Here is a 13,680-nt window from a genome sequence, read left to right as displayed (position 1 = left end):
AGACCAAACAGATATGGTTTGACCCGTTCCGGCTAATATGGCCAAACTAGTCACATAAGCCGATCCGAACGCGTATAATGCGTAACGAGTAACCATAAGAGTCAAATACAAGTTTCTGAAGTCAATATGCTTAAAATATGTTGTGATATCAGAATGATACCTTCCATTATGCCCTAAATTATTTTAAACCAAGACTATGCCTCAAAAGGGCGTTTTGGTCATTTTATAAGGTGTAAAAGGGTTAAAATGATGACCTGAGTTACAGGTCTGATTAAACTAGTAAATATACTTAATTTACTAAGTTATAACAGTAGGGTATCAAATTTATGTGAAATTTATTATCTTTAACCTTACTATGCACCGTAGGGGCATTTTGGTAATTTCACATGTGCCTAAAAGGTCAATTCTGGAATTCTGAGTTCAAAACATTTGCCTACTGTTTAAAATATAAAATTTCACTAATTACATCAGTAGGTTCAATCCCTTAAGCTTAATAAGGTTCTAGTGCACACTTATGTGTTAAAAATGCCTAAAAAGGCGATTTGGAGCCATTTCCGGGTTTTCTGTAAAAAGCTGATATTTTTGATATTCCAGAAGGCTCAAAATAATTTATTTATCATAATAAATCAGTAGAATTTGGTTTGAGGTCAAAAGGATTTGTAAAACTCATTTTATGGCTAAAAAGGGCAAAACCAGCATAAACCGAATAAACCTTAGAACTCTAAGTTATGCTCAGCCTAAAAATAAATAAAAATCACCAAAAATCCCAAAATATTATTTTATAACAGTGGGTAACAAGTTTTGTATAAAAATTTGGGTTTTGATAGGCTATACGTAATTTACGCCATTTAATTAGTAAGGAAGCTCTTAATTATGCTATTGAGCATAACTCTAAGTCTAGACCTCAAACTGACTTCAAATTTTGGGTGCAAGTTTATAAATCAGTAGCTAAGGTTCCTACCCTTTTACATTATCAAAAATCACGTTTTAAGGTCAAATGGGCATAATGGTCAACATATAAGCGATTAACGGAAACATGCATGTGAATAGGATATCTAATGAACCAAGTTGTATAATCTCAGAGAGTTATACTAACATGTAAATAGGTTCAAAAGAAGCTCTAAGGCAATCCTAATCTTGGCTTAAACGGTCAGAACTGAAAGTCAAAGCAGAAGTCAAACTTTGCGACCTTCGGTTCCAAACCGAGCCTAAACTGAAAATTGTCGAGTTGAACATGTTGGAACATGTTCTTACATTAATTACCAAGTTATTTTAATGATCAAACAGGTTGCATGTAACCTACATTGCTAATTATGCATTAATTCGCAAATAACCTTTCTGTTGACTTTTTATAATAAGCTTTGACTCGACAATTAGCATAGTTAGATTGGGATTCTGGAAATACCCTTTTGAGGGTTTGTTACCCACATAATTACCTACTTAAAGGTACTTTTAATTCGTGATTTGACAGAGCACATTTTAATTAATCACGAAGTCAAACCTTAATTACGACGGTTTGACTTTTAGTTAATTAACTAAGCTAGAAAGGATTAAGGGAGGTTAAGGGTACTTACAAGAGTCCTAAGAAGGATTAGGGACCTAATGAAAGTTGGTTGCTGTCCAGGGAAGCTCCAGAGAAGTCTTGAACCAATGTTTCAAATGAGCATGTAAAGTGTTTACAACTTCAAGCCCTTTTATAGTGAACCTTGAGGTCCAAGATGATGCCAAGATAGTCTAGAGTGGTTACAAGATCATCCCAGGTGTCTCTATGATGCTATAAACTGCCTAGCAAGTCCCTGGTTTTAAAAACCATTCATTTAAGTCGGTGTAACAGGCTGAACAGGCAGCTGTCCAAAATCTGCTGCCAGCGACAGCCTTACGGACCGTAAGCGTAAGGCCTTGCGGTCCGTAAGCATCTCTTGCGGACCGTATGCTGAAATGGCTACGGTCCGTAACCGACCCTCGCTGAAAATGCCCAGGTACCCTCCTTACGGACTGTAAGCCAGGGGCCTTGCGGTCCGTAACCGATGGTCAGAGGACAAAAATTTTAAAACTTCTAAGTCTTGGCCATGCAACCTCGTGGATTCCGAATTACAAGCTAACTTTCTCAGTTGTGGGACCTAGTGGCTCAGCCATTGCATGCTTGTATGTCCCTTACATGTTTCTACAACCTTAGCATCTTGTAGTCTTTTAAAGTGACGGATATTTCTAAGTCTTGGATTCTCACAAGAGTTGGTCATGATAGTTAACTACTATTAATTTCTTTTACACAAGAATCTTATTCAGCATTTTAGTAGCAACACTCCCAATAATCCAAATTCCATATAAAAGATGGAACTTTAGAAACGACCGGTTAATACATACATATATATATATATAAGATGTTTATCAAACGATTTAAGGATCTTGGGATTTATAAATTTGGGTCGCTCAGAGGTATTTTAATAACATGTCGCCCTTGGGTCGTTCAGAGGTATTTTGAAATAACATGACGCCCTTGCATTTAAAATCCTACCGTACATCTTTATATTTAATCCGGTTTCCCTGACACGTTTGTCCCTCATGACACGTGTCTTTATTTTATTGGACAGGAATTTCCGAGGTGTTACATAATCCCTCAAGGATTCCTGAGGTCCTTGAGTTATCCTGTAAAGGTCACTAGTTAATTTCTCAAAACTCCGGCTGCAAGAAAATTGACTATTAAATAAGTTAACCAAATGAGCAAAAGAAGTAATTGAGTGAGGAGGAACGTTTAACAGCCATTTTAAGGCTGATCCTGTCAAGGTAGAACCGAATCCCTTGCATAAGCATGCTTCCTTGAGATCTGGAGGGATAGGATTGATTTCCATCCGTTCCCTATACTGGGCAATATGCTCCTCAGGATCCGTGGTCCCATCATACGGCTTCACGTTGGGAGTCTGGAATCTCTTTGGGATTTCTGCATCACAAATGGGGTGAGCAAAGCGGGATATGTTGTGACTATCCCGGGATACTTCCGGTATAGGCTGCACTATCCCAGGCACACTTGATATCATATCCTTCAACTTTTGAAGCTCTCTGGTTATCGCTGATGTCACACCTGTATCCTGCAATGATCCATGATTATTAGTAACAAGGATACTGGTGTTAACAGACAAGTTACCATTTTGGCGATTCTAGCCATATCCTGGAGCGTATCCTGGAGCATATCCTGGATCCCTCACAGTCGACATTCTAGCCGTTAAGGGTATCTCCGGAATATTGCTCTGAGAACGATTCGGTATGATATTGCCCTGATTATCCTCAGTATATACTGCTGAACTAAAGTTCAACATCCTGCCCTGCAGATGGGTATCAGTATCCTCAGCAGGTCTTTTGGAGTTGGACTTCAAGAGTTGTATTTCCTTCATTATGACTTGGTTAGTCTCCTGTTGTTTCTTCATTTGATCCTGTATATCACCAAACAAAGTTAAAATTTTATGATTAGAAACCATAACAGGAGTTCTCCCTGGAACACCAGATCTGTTGACATTCTGAACGGAAGGAGTGTCTCAGGATATTTGGCTTTCATTTCTCTTTAAGGAGCTTGAACTTGTGGAGGAGGAGGAAGCACCAAACCAGTTGTTGCAGAGGTTGTAGCTGACATGGTGGAAGAGCTCATGTTTGATCTTGAGGCCATTATGGACAATGTGGCAAAAAGTTTTGAAAATAGAAAACTGATTAGCGATTTGACAAAAAATTTTAGTAAAGAGAGCACCACTTGCCCCACGGTGGGCGCCAAATTGTTTTGGTCAAAAATTACCGAAGCAATTAAGTGATCAAATTAGTTAAGTGAGGTAGTGTGCTAAGAGAATGTGTTCAAAAATATGTTGATTGAGTTATTTGCAAAAACAGTTTCAGGATACGGCTCAGGATATTGAGCTGTATTTACGATCAAACAATGAGCAAAAAGTAAAGGGGTTGACACGAGATGTACGAGGAAAGCCCTTGATCAATCTAGATCGCCGGCATAAAACCTCGGGAGCTGACAATCGCAGCTGCCTTGTTCTTCTTATTGCTTCAAACTTCAGGATACAGTGCAGGATATGATACGGATCAACTAAGTGTTACAATGAGATTTGAGTACAAGTGTTTGTGTGTAGTTGTTGCTAGTAGCTAGAGAGCAAAGAGTGTGAGTGAAAGTGTGTGAAAAGTTGTGTCTACCTATGATCCGATCGCCCCTTTATATAGTTACAAAAAACAAACTAACTCTCCTATTATTCCGGGATGCTGGGAATATTCCATTCTGAACGTTGGGGGACTCTTTCTACTTGTTTTCCACGTGCTTATTGACTACAAAACCGGGTCTTCAGCTCATATAACCGTTACAATGTCAATAACATTGACCAACATCCGATATTCTCGCGGAATATGCCTTTCTGACCGTTACAAGACCCATTCTTCCACCATCAACGTCCATTTTTCAACCACCTTGAGCGAATCTTCAGGTAGATCAAGTCTTTTAACGTTGGTACCTTGCAACCAACGTTTTACAAGCCAATCGTTAGTAATAGTCAGGATACTGCCTCAGGATATTACCAATATCCTGGCCCGGTATCCTGATCTGGTATCCTGATCATATACAACTAATAAAAAATCAAGATACAAAATCAGGATATGGGCTCAGAATTTCACCCATAACAGAAACTGATTTTTAGAAATTCTTTAATAAAAAAAATCTGATTTATAATAAAAAATAGTTAATGCAATAGGACAAAAATGTAATAAAAAATAATATATACAATAAGACAAAAAAAGCAAATTTACTTAAATACCCTTTAACAATAAAATTTTAAAAAAATAATAAGACAAAAAGAATTTTATAATAGTTTTTATTACTTTTAATCTCATTCATCCATCTTGAAGATCTAGTGGTTAGAAAGTGGTTCTCTCGGTTCTTCCAACTATAGGTGGTTTTCATTTTAGCAGTCCCCTATATATATATATATATATATATATATATATATATATATATATATATATATATATATATATATATATATATACAGAGAAAAAGTATATCGTACATTACGGCTTAACGTACTTCACGTACGACAATGTGCGTGATTTGTTCTATAACATGCGTGATTAATGTTTTCAATATACGTGATTATTCTGTTTCAACATGCGTGATTTTGGATTTTTGAGTTATAACGTGCGTGATTTTAAAATGAACGTGTGTAATTACCTGTCGTACGTGATGTACGTTAAGCGTGATTTTTGAGTTATACATATATATATGTGTATATATATATATAGGGTCGGGATTTAGAGAAAACGATAGAAAGTGTGAGAATGGTGAGAACGCTTAACGATCGTCCAATCAAAACAATCTATGGATTAGATTGGCGCGGTGGCGATTTCGAAAATAACATCAATTTTATTACGTGGACGCGCTTCATTAAGAGTAAAGGGTCTTTTGACTACTCCTCACAAAACGCCAAATCATGAAATAAAACGCCAAAAACAAAAATCACAGACCATTCTAAGTAAAACGCCATTAAATATAAAACGCCAAACTTAATTATAGTAAAATCTCGCCTAAAAAACCGCCAAAAAAATCCTATATATACAACATCTCAGGCCTTCAGTTAAAAACACAAACAAAAACCCAAACGCCATATTTCATATAACCCATTCGCCTTAGAAACGCCAAAAAACCCAAACATCAAATATCTTCAACCCCAAAAAACATTTTTTTGAAATTCAGTTTGGTTGTCAGTAAGATTTCGCTCAATGAAATAGACAAAATCCTCAAGTGAGGATATAGTCCATTTCATTGAGTAAAATCTCATTGACTTATCCTAAACTTCCATCAAATTTATAACGCCAAAACATACAAAAATATTATTGAGGTTTGTTGTCAATAAAGTTTAGCTGTATGGGGTGGACAACATTGTCAGTTATCTTTCTTAACCGAGGATTATCAATGTTGTCCATCTCATACAGCAAAACATTATTGATTTTAGCATGATCAAAATTTGAGGTTTAAGGTGATCTTATTTCGTGGCGTTCTTTTTATCGGTAAAACGGCAAAAAAGTTAAAAAATCAAACATCGTTGATTGTAAAAATTCAAGATTGTTGGCTGAAGGATATAAACTCAATAACATTTTGCTGCATGAGATGGACAAATATTCAAGAAAAAGATGCTGATGTCAGACTGTGTGCTTCCAAACAGCAACACAAAAAACTACTTGAAAAACAAAAAAAAAACAAAATGAATCATACGAAAGTCGAACCAGCCAGTTAACATGATTCAAAAAAGAGAAGAAAGAGACTGGAGACAGAGAAGATTTGGAAGATCAATTGTTTATGTATTCTTTTTTTTTATTTTCTTTTTAGTTAATTGTTATATAATAAAAACGCCATATATAATAAAAACGCCAAAACAACCAAAATGTTTGTTTAAACGATATCGTCCAGTTAAACGCCACCAAAAACTGCCAAACTATAATAAAATTACTTTGAAAAATTATTATAAAAAACCCAAAAAAAATAAAAATAAAAAGCAAACTTGAAAATGTAACTAGAAACAGTAAATACTGAAGAATCTAAAACACCAAACTTGAAAGATGGGAAGTGTTACAGACTTAAGAGATAAAGCTTATCAGAAACATTAATTACAAAACAGTAAGTGAAAAGACAAATACTTTATTATAATAATGCACCGCCTAATTTAGGCGACAAAAAGACATCCTAAAAAATGATACATCTCAGCAACTTCCATTTGATCAAACCAAAAAAACAAACGCCAATACTACTAAATACCACCCACTGTAAAACGCCAACAAATAAACTGAATGAATTGTTATCAGAGGGAAGTACCTCAGAAAGATTTATAACTCATATCATTAATTTTTCTCTCTTTAATTAATTAGTCAACTAATCATTAATTATCCTACATATAATCTACAAAACCTACACATGTCAAAACCATCCTACATATAATTAATTTGTCAATCTCATCCTACATATAATTAATTGGTGGCTGGTGGAGGGGGGTGACGGTGTTGGTTGCTTATAACGTTGGGGTTGGTGGCGGCGACATCTCCGGCGGCTCTTCGGCGGCATCTTCGGCCTCCCTTTCTTGTTCGCTGCCCCCTTTTGCGACCGGTGTTTGGTGGTGGCTGTGTTGGGTTTGGTGGCGGACCCCTAGGCGGTGGTGGTGGGGTAGAGGTGGGTGATGGCGACGGCTCCGATAGTAGCCGGAGCATCACTTACCGGAGGTGGAGGTCCACGGTCATCACTTTCTCTCTCTTGTGGGTTTCTCTCTCTAGAAATGGTGGGTGTTGATTTTGTGTTCTTGATTCTGTTGGTGTTTTGGTATGTTAGGGGGGTTGATTTGTGTTGATTCGTTTTTTATGTTGGGGGTTGATCTGTGTTGATTCGTTTTTTATGTTGGGGGTGATCTGTGTTGATTTGTGTTGATTTGTGTTTCTCGCTCTAGAAAAATGGTGGGTGTTGATATGTGTTGATTCGTTTTTTGATGTTGGGGGTTGAGTTGTGTTCTTGATTCTGTTGGTATTTTGGTATGTTGGGGGGTTGATTTGTTTTATTGATTTCTATTGATTTGTATTCTTGATTCTGTAGGTTTTGATCTGTTGGGATTGGGCGGTGATGATGCAAAAAAATTTTGATGACGATGGCGCGGCAAGGATGGTGGAGGGTAGGTTTTTGAACCTGCAACCCCACTTTGCACCCATTGATTATCTGAAAATATGAGCCAAACCCGGTTTTTTTCAAGAATCCACACATTGTTTTGATTTTTGTTGTTGGTTTTTTATATTTTTTTCCCAGTCGATAATGATAACAATCTATCTGAGACACCTACCGAGTTGCGATTTTGGGGTGCGTTCGTTTTGTGTAAAAAAGTTTTTGTAAAAAAAAGTTAAAACCGTAAACTTTTTAACGTAAAATGTAAACTTTTAAACGTAAAATGTAAAGTTTTTAACGTAAAACGTAAAACGTAAATTTTTTTAATGTAAAACGTAAACTTTTTAACGTAAAACGTAAAACGTAAACTTTTATGTAAAAACTTTTTTAACGTAAAACGTAAAACTTTTTTTACGTAAATTGTAAAACGTAGAAAACCGTGTGATAAAATGGCGCCTAAAACAAATGGGCGTTTATACGGGGCATAAAAACACCGCGTAAAAAACGGGGCGTAAAAAACGGCGCGTTAAAAAAACTACGTGTGAAAAAGCCGGGCGTAAAAAAATGTTTTTTTTTTAAATCTGAATTTAAAATAGTTTTTAATAAAAAAATTATGTTTTAAAAAAACAACTAATATAATAATACAAAAAAAGCAATTAAAAATAATAAAGAAAAAAAGACAAAAAAGAGTAAATTTACTAAACTACCCTTTTGCATTAAAACATTAAAATATAATAAGACAAAAAGTATTTAATATTAATTTTAGTTACTTTTAATCTCATCCATCCATCTTGAAGATCTAATGGTTGGAAGTGGTTCTCTCGGTTCTCACAACTGAGGGTGGTTTTCGTTTTAGCGGCCCTATATATATATATATATATATATATATATATATATATATATATATATATATATATATAGGGTGCTGCTAGAATGAAAACCACCCCGAGTTGTAAGAACCGCGAGAACCACACCATCCGGGTTGCCGTTTACCATGACTTTTATTTTACAACTACATGTGTATATTATAAACACATCCGTAAAAAAAAAAATTTAAACGCCCCCCCCCCCCCCCCGAAGGGGTAGTTTTTTACACCACAAGTTTGGTGTTTTTATTTTTCTTTTTATTTTTCTTTTTTTTTTTTCACCAAACTTGTGGTGTAAAAAACTACCCCCTCGGGGGGGCGTTTAAATTTTTTTTTACAGATGTGTTTATAATATACACATCTAGTTGTAAAAAAAAAATCATGGTAAACGGCGACCCGGATGGTGTGGTTCTCGCGGTTCTTACAACTCGGGGTGGTTTTCATTCTAACGGCTCCCTATATATATATATATATATATATATATATATATATACATACATACATACATACATACATATATAGGAATGGGATCAGGAGAGAATGATTTGAAGTGTGAGAACAGTGAGAACGATTTTCAGCCATAGGATCTTTGTGATTTGTGGCTAAGATGATGCGGTGGCATTTTTGTAAATAATGGCAACCTTATAAGTACCAGGAAGGGTAAAATTGGAAGATCCAAACAAAGATGCACATGCTAATCACATGCTATTTCCCCCCCATCATATTTAAACGCCAATAATTTTTTCATACGTGATTATTTTTCTAAAAAAATTATACCATAAAACTCAGCGTTTTTTTATCTTTCCAACGAGTATACTATTGATATACTTTTCGAAAAAAAATGAAATGAGTTTTATGGCGTTTTTCTGAACTGGGTGTTTTATGGCGTTTTAGACTAGTTATTTTTATGGCGTTTTTCTGAACTATGTGTTTTTATGGCGTTTTAACTAGGTATTTTCATAGAGTTTTTCTGAACTGAGTGTTTTATGGCGTTTTAAACTAAGTTTTCATGACGTTTTTTCTGAACTGAGTGTTTTATGACATTTTAACCGGATATTTTCATGGCGTTTTTTCTGAATTTGGTGTTTTTATGGCGTTTTATTTGAACACCCAGTTCATGTGTGTGGGTTTTTTGACAATATTACCCCTTAGTATAATTTAGCATCAATGCCACATGTCAACTCCAAAATCGTTCTCATCGTTCTCTCTAAATCCTGACCCTATATATATATATATATATATATATATATATATGAGGTTCATGAGTGAACAACATCCTTGGTTGTGAACCTTGTGAACCAATCTCAACCATTCGTTTTATTACTTAAGAAAAAGGGCAAGATTGTAATTATACAATTTACTAAGTACCCGTGTAACACACGGGTGGCTAAACAACAAAAAATTTATACTTTATTACAGGTACGTTCGAATATTAAGATAAGTCATAGAAAGTACGTGAAACAACGAAAATACATGATAAACATAAAAATTTCACAAGTTATTGAAGATCTCTTTATATACAACATTCATTATTTTATTTGTAGGTCTGCCTTCATTGTCAAGTATTAGTAGCTTGATTCCATCTCGTCTTGTAACCCTTGATAAAGCTACGTACAATTGACCATGTGTGAAAACTGGTTGTCTCAAGTACAAACCAACCTTAGATAGCGACTGGCCCTGGCTTTTGTTGATCGTCATCGCAAAATATAAGATGTTACCCAAAACCCGAGAAACAAAGCAGATATATTTTAAGAATCGTAACCCAACCTGCCAATTCCACATAATTATCCTCAGTTGAGTTCAAATGTAACATGTTACTTGTGCTATATATACAGCAAGTAAAAAAAGATATGGTATTTATAATACCCTGTTAACAATATATTTATTGACAATATGTTTAGCAAAAGTTTCGAAACAAAGATTATTTCAATACCTTAACAAAAACTTCAAGACAACCGGGGGCGGAGCTTTTAAGGGACCAATGAGCTTCAACTATGAAAAGATACAGTGTGTAGGAATTAATGGACCAATGAGCTTCAACTATGAAAAGAGCATGTTTATTATCGCTCTAAGAAAATAGTAAAAGTGCAAAACTGACTTTGAGATCCTCTATATGCATCTAAACAAATTAGTGAACCAGTTAGCTCCAATTATGGAAATATCATGTTAAGCTAAAAAACTTAAGTATGATATTTGCGTGTACCTATTGGCTTCTGAAACCGAAAGTCCCCACGGAGCACCAACTACTCTCTCCTGAAGACGCAGAGAGGCGTATACACACAATTGTGCAAGAGCCACCTGAAATGAGACGATAAAATAACAATATTAATAACAACAACAATAATAATAACCGCTTAATGCAAAAGATATTAACTATCAGACTACGTCCGAGAATATTAAAAAGAAATTATTTTGTTTTGCTAGTTTAACATTTATTATTTGTGGATCAAAGTCATGTTGTAACGTAATAATAAGCTAACTCTTAGATGTCATATTCATCGAAAAGTCTAAATGTATGAAGTGTAAGATTTTGCATATGATGTTCATATGACACAACTGCAGTGTGTGATAAACCAAGGTACCAGAATTTTAAGTCAAAAGATAAAAAAGTCATACCAAGGCTTCAACACCGCCATGTAACGCAATCCGTTCTCGGTTTCTGGCATCATTCGATAAATGCCAAAATGCAGTAGCTGCTTCTTGCCTGGTACAAAACAGATTAATCAAGTTTATGCAACAAGACATTATAAATAAACATCTGTTTTGTTAACGATAGAATAGAAAATTGACCTGACAGCATCATGTTGAGAACAAATAAGTAGAATGAGTACATCAATAACTCCATCTTCTTGTCCGACCATAACATTGTTAGTGTTGCTATCACCATGACTCGTTAAATTAGCCAACATCGCCTATACCATAATAACCACAATATTAGATACGATATTTACTGACATTTCTTTGACTTTACCCACTAATATCCCTCAAATCGTTGAAGTAATATATTATATCATTACCTGCTCTTGCATTGCATTTACTACAGCTCTAATACCACCAAGGCACCAACTGCTGCAACTTCCATGCTATACTTCTCATCGGCCGCCAAATTGGCAAGCGCACCTGCCGCTCGTTCCTGAAGCTCAATTATTTAATAATAATTACTTTCCATTGTGTTTCCTCACTTTTAAGTTTTAACACGTGACACGAAATCAAGACACATACCAGAACTCCATGACCACCTCTAGGCCATTTAATGATCAAGTCGACTAAAGATTTTATGCCACCAGCTTAAAAAATAGCTCACTTTATCAAGATTATCCGTATTAGTAAGATACGAAACAGAAAGTCAAAAGATTGAAATTTGACCAACAAATAATAAAACAAACAACCATATTCTTGTCCCCAGCAGAAAGATTCCAAAGCCCTCCAGCTGCCTCTTCAGCCACGAATCGGTTCGTAGATTTTGCTAAGCTTGCAAGAACGGTTATGCCACCCTCTCCACCCACAGATCTTGCAAAAGCTGGATTCGCCGAAAGATTTGCAATCACCTACAAGAAACAATTACTTTATTAAATTACCATCAATACTTAATAAATCAAGAAAGCGCAAAAGATCCAACCTTTGTTGCTTCTAGTTGAAGCCCTTCATTCAAAAATCTTGTAAGACGTAAAAGAAGCTGAACGTCGCCCCCTTTCCTGATAGCCTTAACGCGTCCTGCATCAACCTTTATACTTATGTCATTAACTACAACAAAAGTTGCAAGCCCAGTGGCTGCCCATTCTTGGACATCGTCTTGAGAACTCTGCAATAAAGTGAGCAAAAGACCTGCTCCTTGATCGAGCCAAAACTGATCAAGCCCGGTTAGGTTAGCCTCAGCTATACGTAAAAGCGCATGTGAAAGAATCCATTCAACCCACGACATAAGATCATCCAAATTCACTCCGTTCTTATTCGACCCATTTCTCCAATCGGAGAAAATAGCCTGCTCATTATTTGTGTCGGGAAACATAGACGATAGTACTTTAAAAGTGTCGTTAGAGAACCCAAGCGTCATTTTACCATGAGAATTATAAACAGCGGGGTCTTCCTCTAACGCCGGACAATTAAACATGCACACAACTTTCAAACTATCTATCGACACAACTAACATCGTAAAGTTCTCGGGATCCACATTAGTTCTAGAAACGTCTAAACCTTCTAAATACGGAAGGCTGGTCCAGTTTTCACCAGCCGAATCCCAATCTATGTCTGCGGTCCCCGCAACAGATAGAAACCGAAGTTGTAATACATTTGCTAATGACATCGTACTGATATTAGACAATCGATAAACCCGATATCGTGAAGATTGGGGAAACGATCAGCTAAAGCCCTTATGGCCTCATAACTGACATCTGAGATTCCGGAAAGCCTAAACTTTTTTAGGTTAGGGCAGCAAAGGGCTATTGAATATATCCCGTCGCTTGTTATCATTTCACAACTCTCAGGCCAGAGTTGGATACTTTCAAGAAGTTTGTAACAGGCTACAATTAATGTAAGCGTTGAATCACTTAGTACCTTACAGAAATCGCCACTTAACTCTTTCAAATTGTTAGCTCGAATGCTGATTAGCGAATCAGTATTAGCAGACCCAGGAAACCGAAGTTTTTGGAGATTTGAGCATCAAGACGCTAGACACTCATTTAATTCCCACTCATCATATGTGTAAAATAAAAAGACGCCTAGCATTGTAATTTAGCAATAGTATAATATATTCATTTTTTTTTCTATTTAGTACCATGCATTGCACTATTGAAGACAAAAGCCATCAAAGGATAAAAATAATACAAAGATGTTTTAGTTGCATTGTGAAAATGATTACTTGATTATTAACTTTTAAGTTTAACATGATGTTCATACCGAGAAAAGAAAAAAATATAGAACTTAGTATGATATATTTAATTCTGCAAATCATTATCTAACTAATAGGACAATGTAAACGATTCAGACATGCGTAGTTACCGATACGAAGCTCTTTCAAAACCGAGGCGTGTATCACTCCTTTGTTGTTGACCACTTGACACCTGTTTGACTTCCATTAACAGCGAAGAATAGTTGACTTATGTTGACTCCAATCAAACAGACCACCAAAGCCATTCCAACTTC

General features: G+C 35.8%; 1 protein-coding gene and 1 long non-coding RNA gene across 2 annotated transcripts; both read right to left on the bottom strand.

Moving 5' to 3' along the window:
• Window positions 1-10,070: 10,070 nt before the first annotated feature.
• Window positions 10,071-10,741, bottom strand: LOC118479789. Its single transcript, XR_004860740.1, has 3 exons — window positions 10,472-10,741; window positions 10,198-10,305; window positions 10,071-10,135 (listed from the first exon to the last, which is right to left on the bottom strand). It is a non-coding gene; the product is annotated as an uncharacterized LOC118479789 (long non-coding RNA).
• Window positions 10,742-11,575: 834 nt separating this feature from the next.
• Window positions 11,576-12,841, bottom strand: LOC118479551 (protein ARABIDILLO 2-like). Its single transcript, XM_035974122.1, has 4 exons — window positions 12,158-12,841; window positions 11,921-12,086; window positions 11,761-11,825; window positions 11,576-11,671 (listed from the first exon to the last, which is right to left on the bottom strand). Exons 1-4 carry the CDS (start codon window positions 12,839-12,841, stop codon window positions 11,576-11,578), a joined length of 1,011 nt encoding a protein of 336 aa, XP_035830015.1.
• Window positions 12,842-13,680: the final 839 nt, after the last annotated feature.

The sequence above is a fragment of the Helianthus annuus genome, chromosome 6, assembly GCF_002127325.2.
Source record: "Helianthus annuus cultivar XRQ/B chromosome 6, HanXRQr2.0-SUNRISE, whole genome shotgun sequence".
Taxonomy (NCBI): Eukaryota; Viridiplantae; Streptophyta; class Magnoliopsida; order Asterales; family Asteraceae; genus Helianthus; species Helianthus annuus.
Note: the sequence above shows the minus strand (reverse complement) of the source record. Positions and strands in the feature narration are given on the sequence as shown.

Excerpts from the sequence above, each read along its gene's own strand:
- LOC118479551 (XM_035974122.1), bottom strand. The coding sequence starts at position 12,841 with ATGTCATTAGCAAATGTATTACAACTTCGGTTTCTATCTGTTGCGGGG. Across the intron at positions 12,087-12,157 it reads TTCAACTAGAAGCAACAAAG|GTGATTGCAAATCTTTCGGC; the intron begins GTTGGATCTTTT and ends TGTTTCTTGTAG. Across the intron at positions 11,826-11,920 it reads GGACAAGAATATGGTTGTTT|CTGGTGGCATAAAATCTTTA; the intron begins GTTTTATTATTT and ends CTATTTTTTAAG.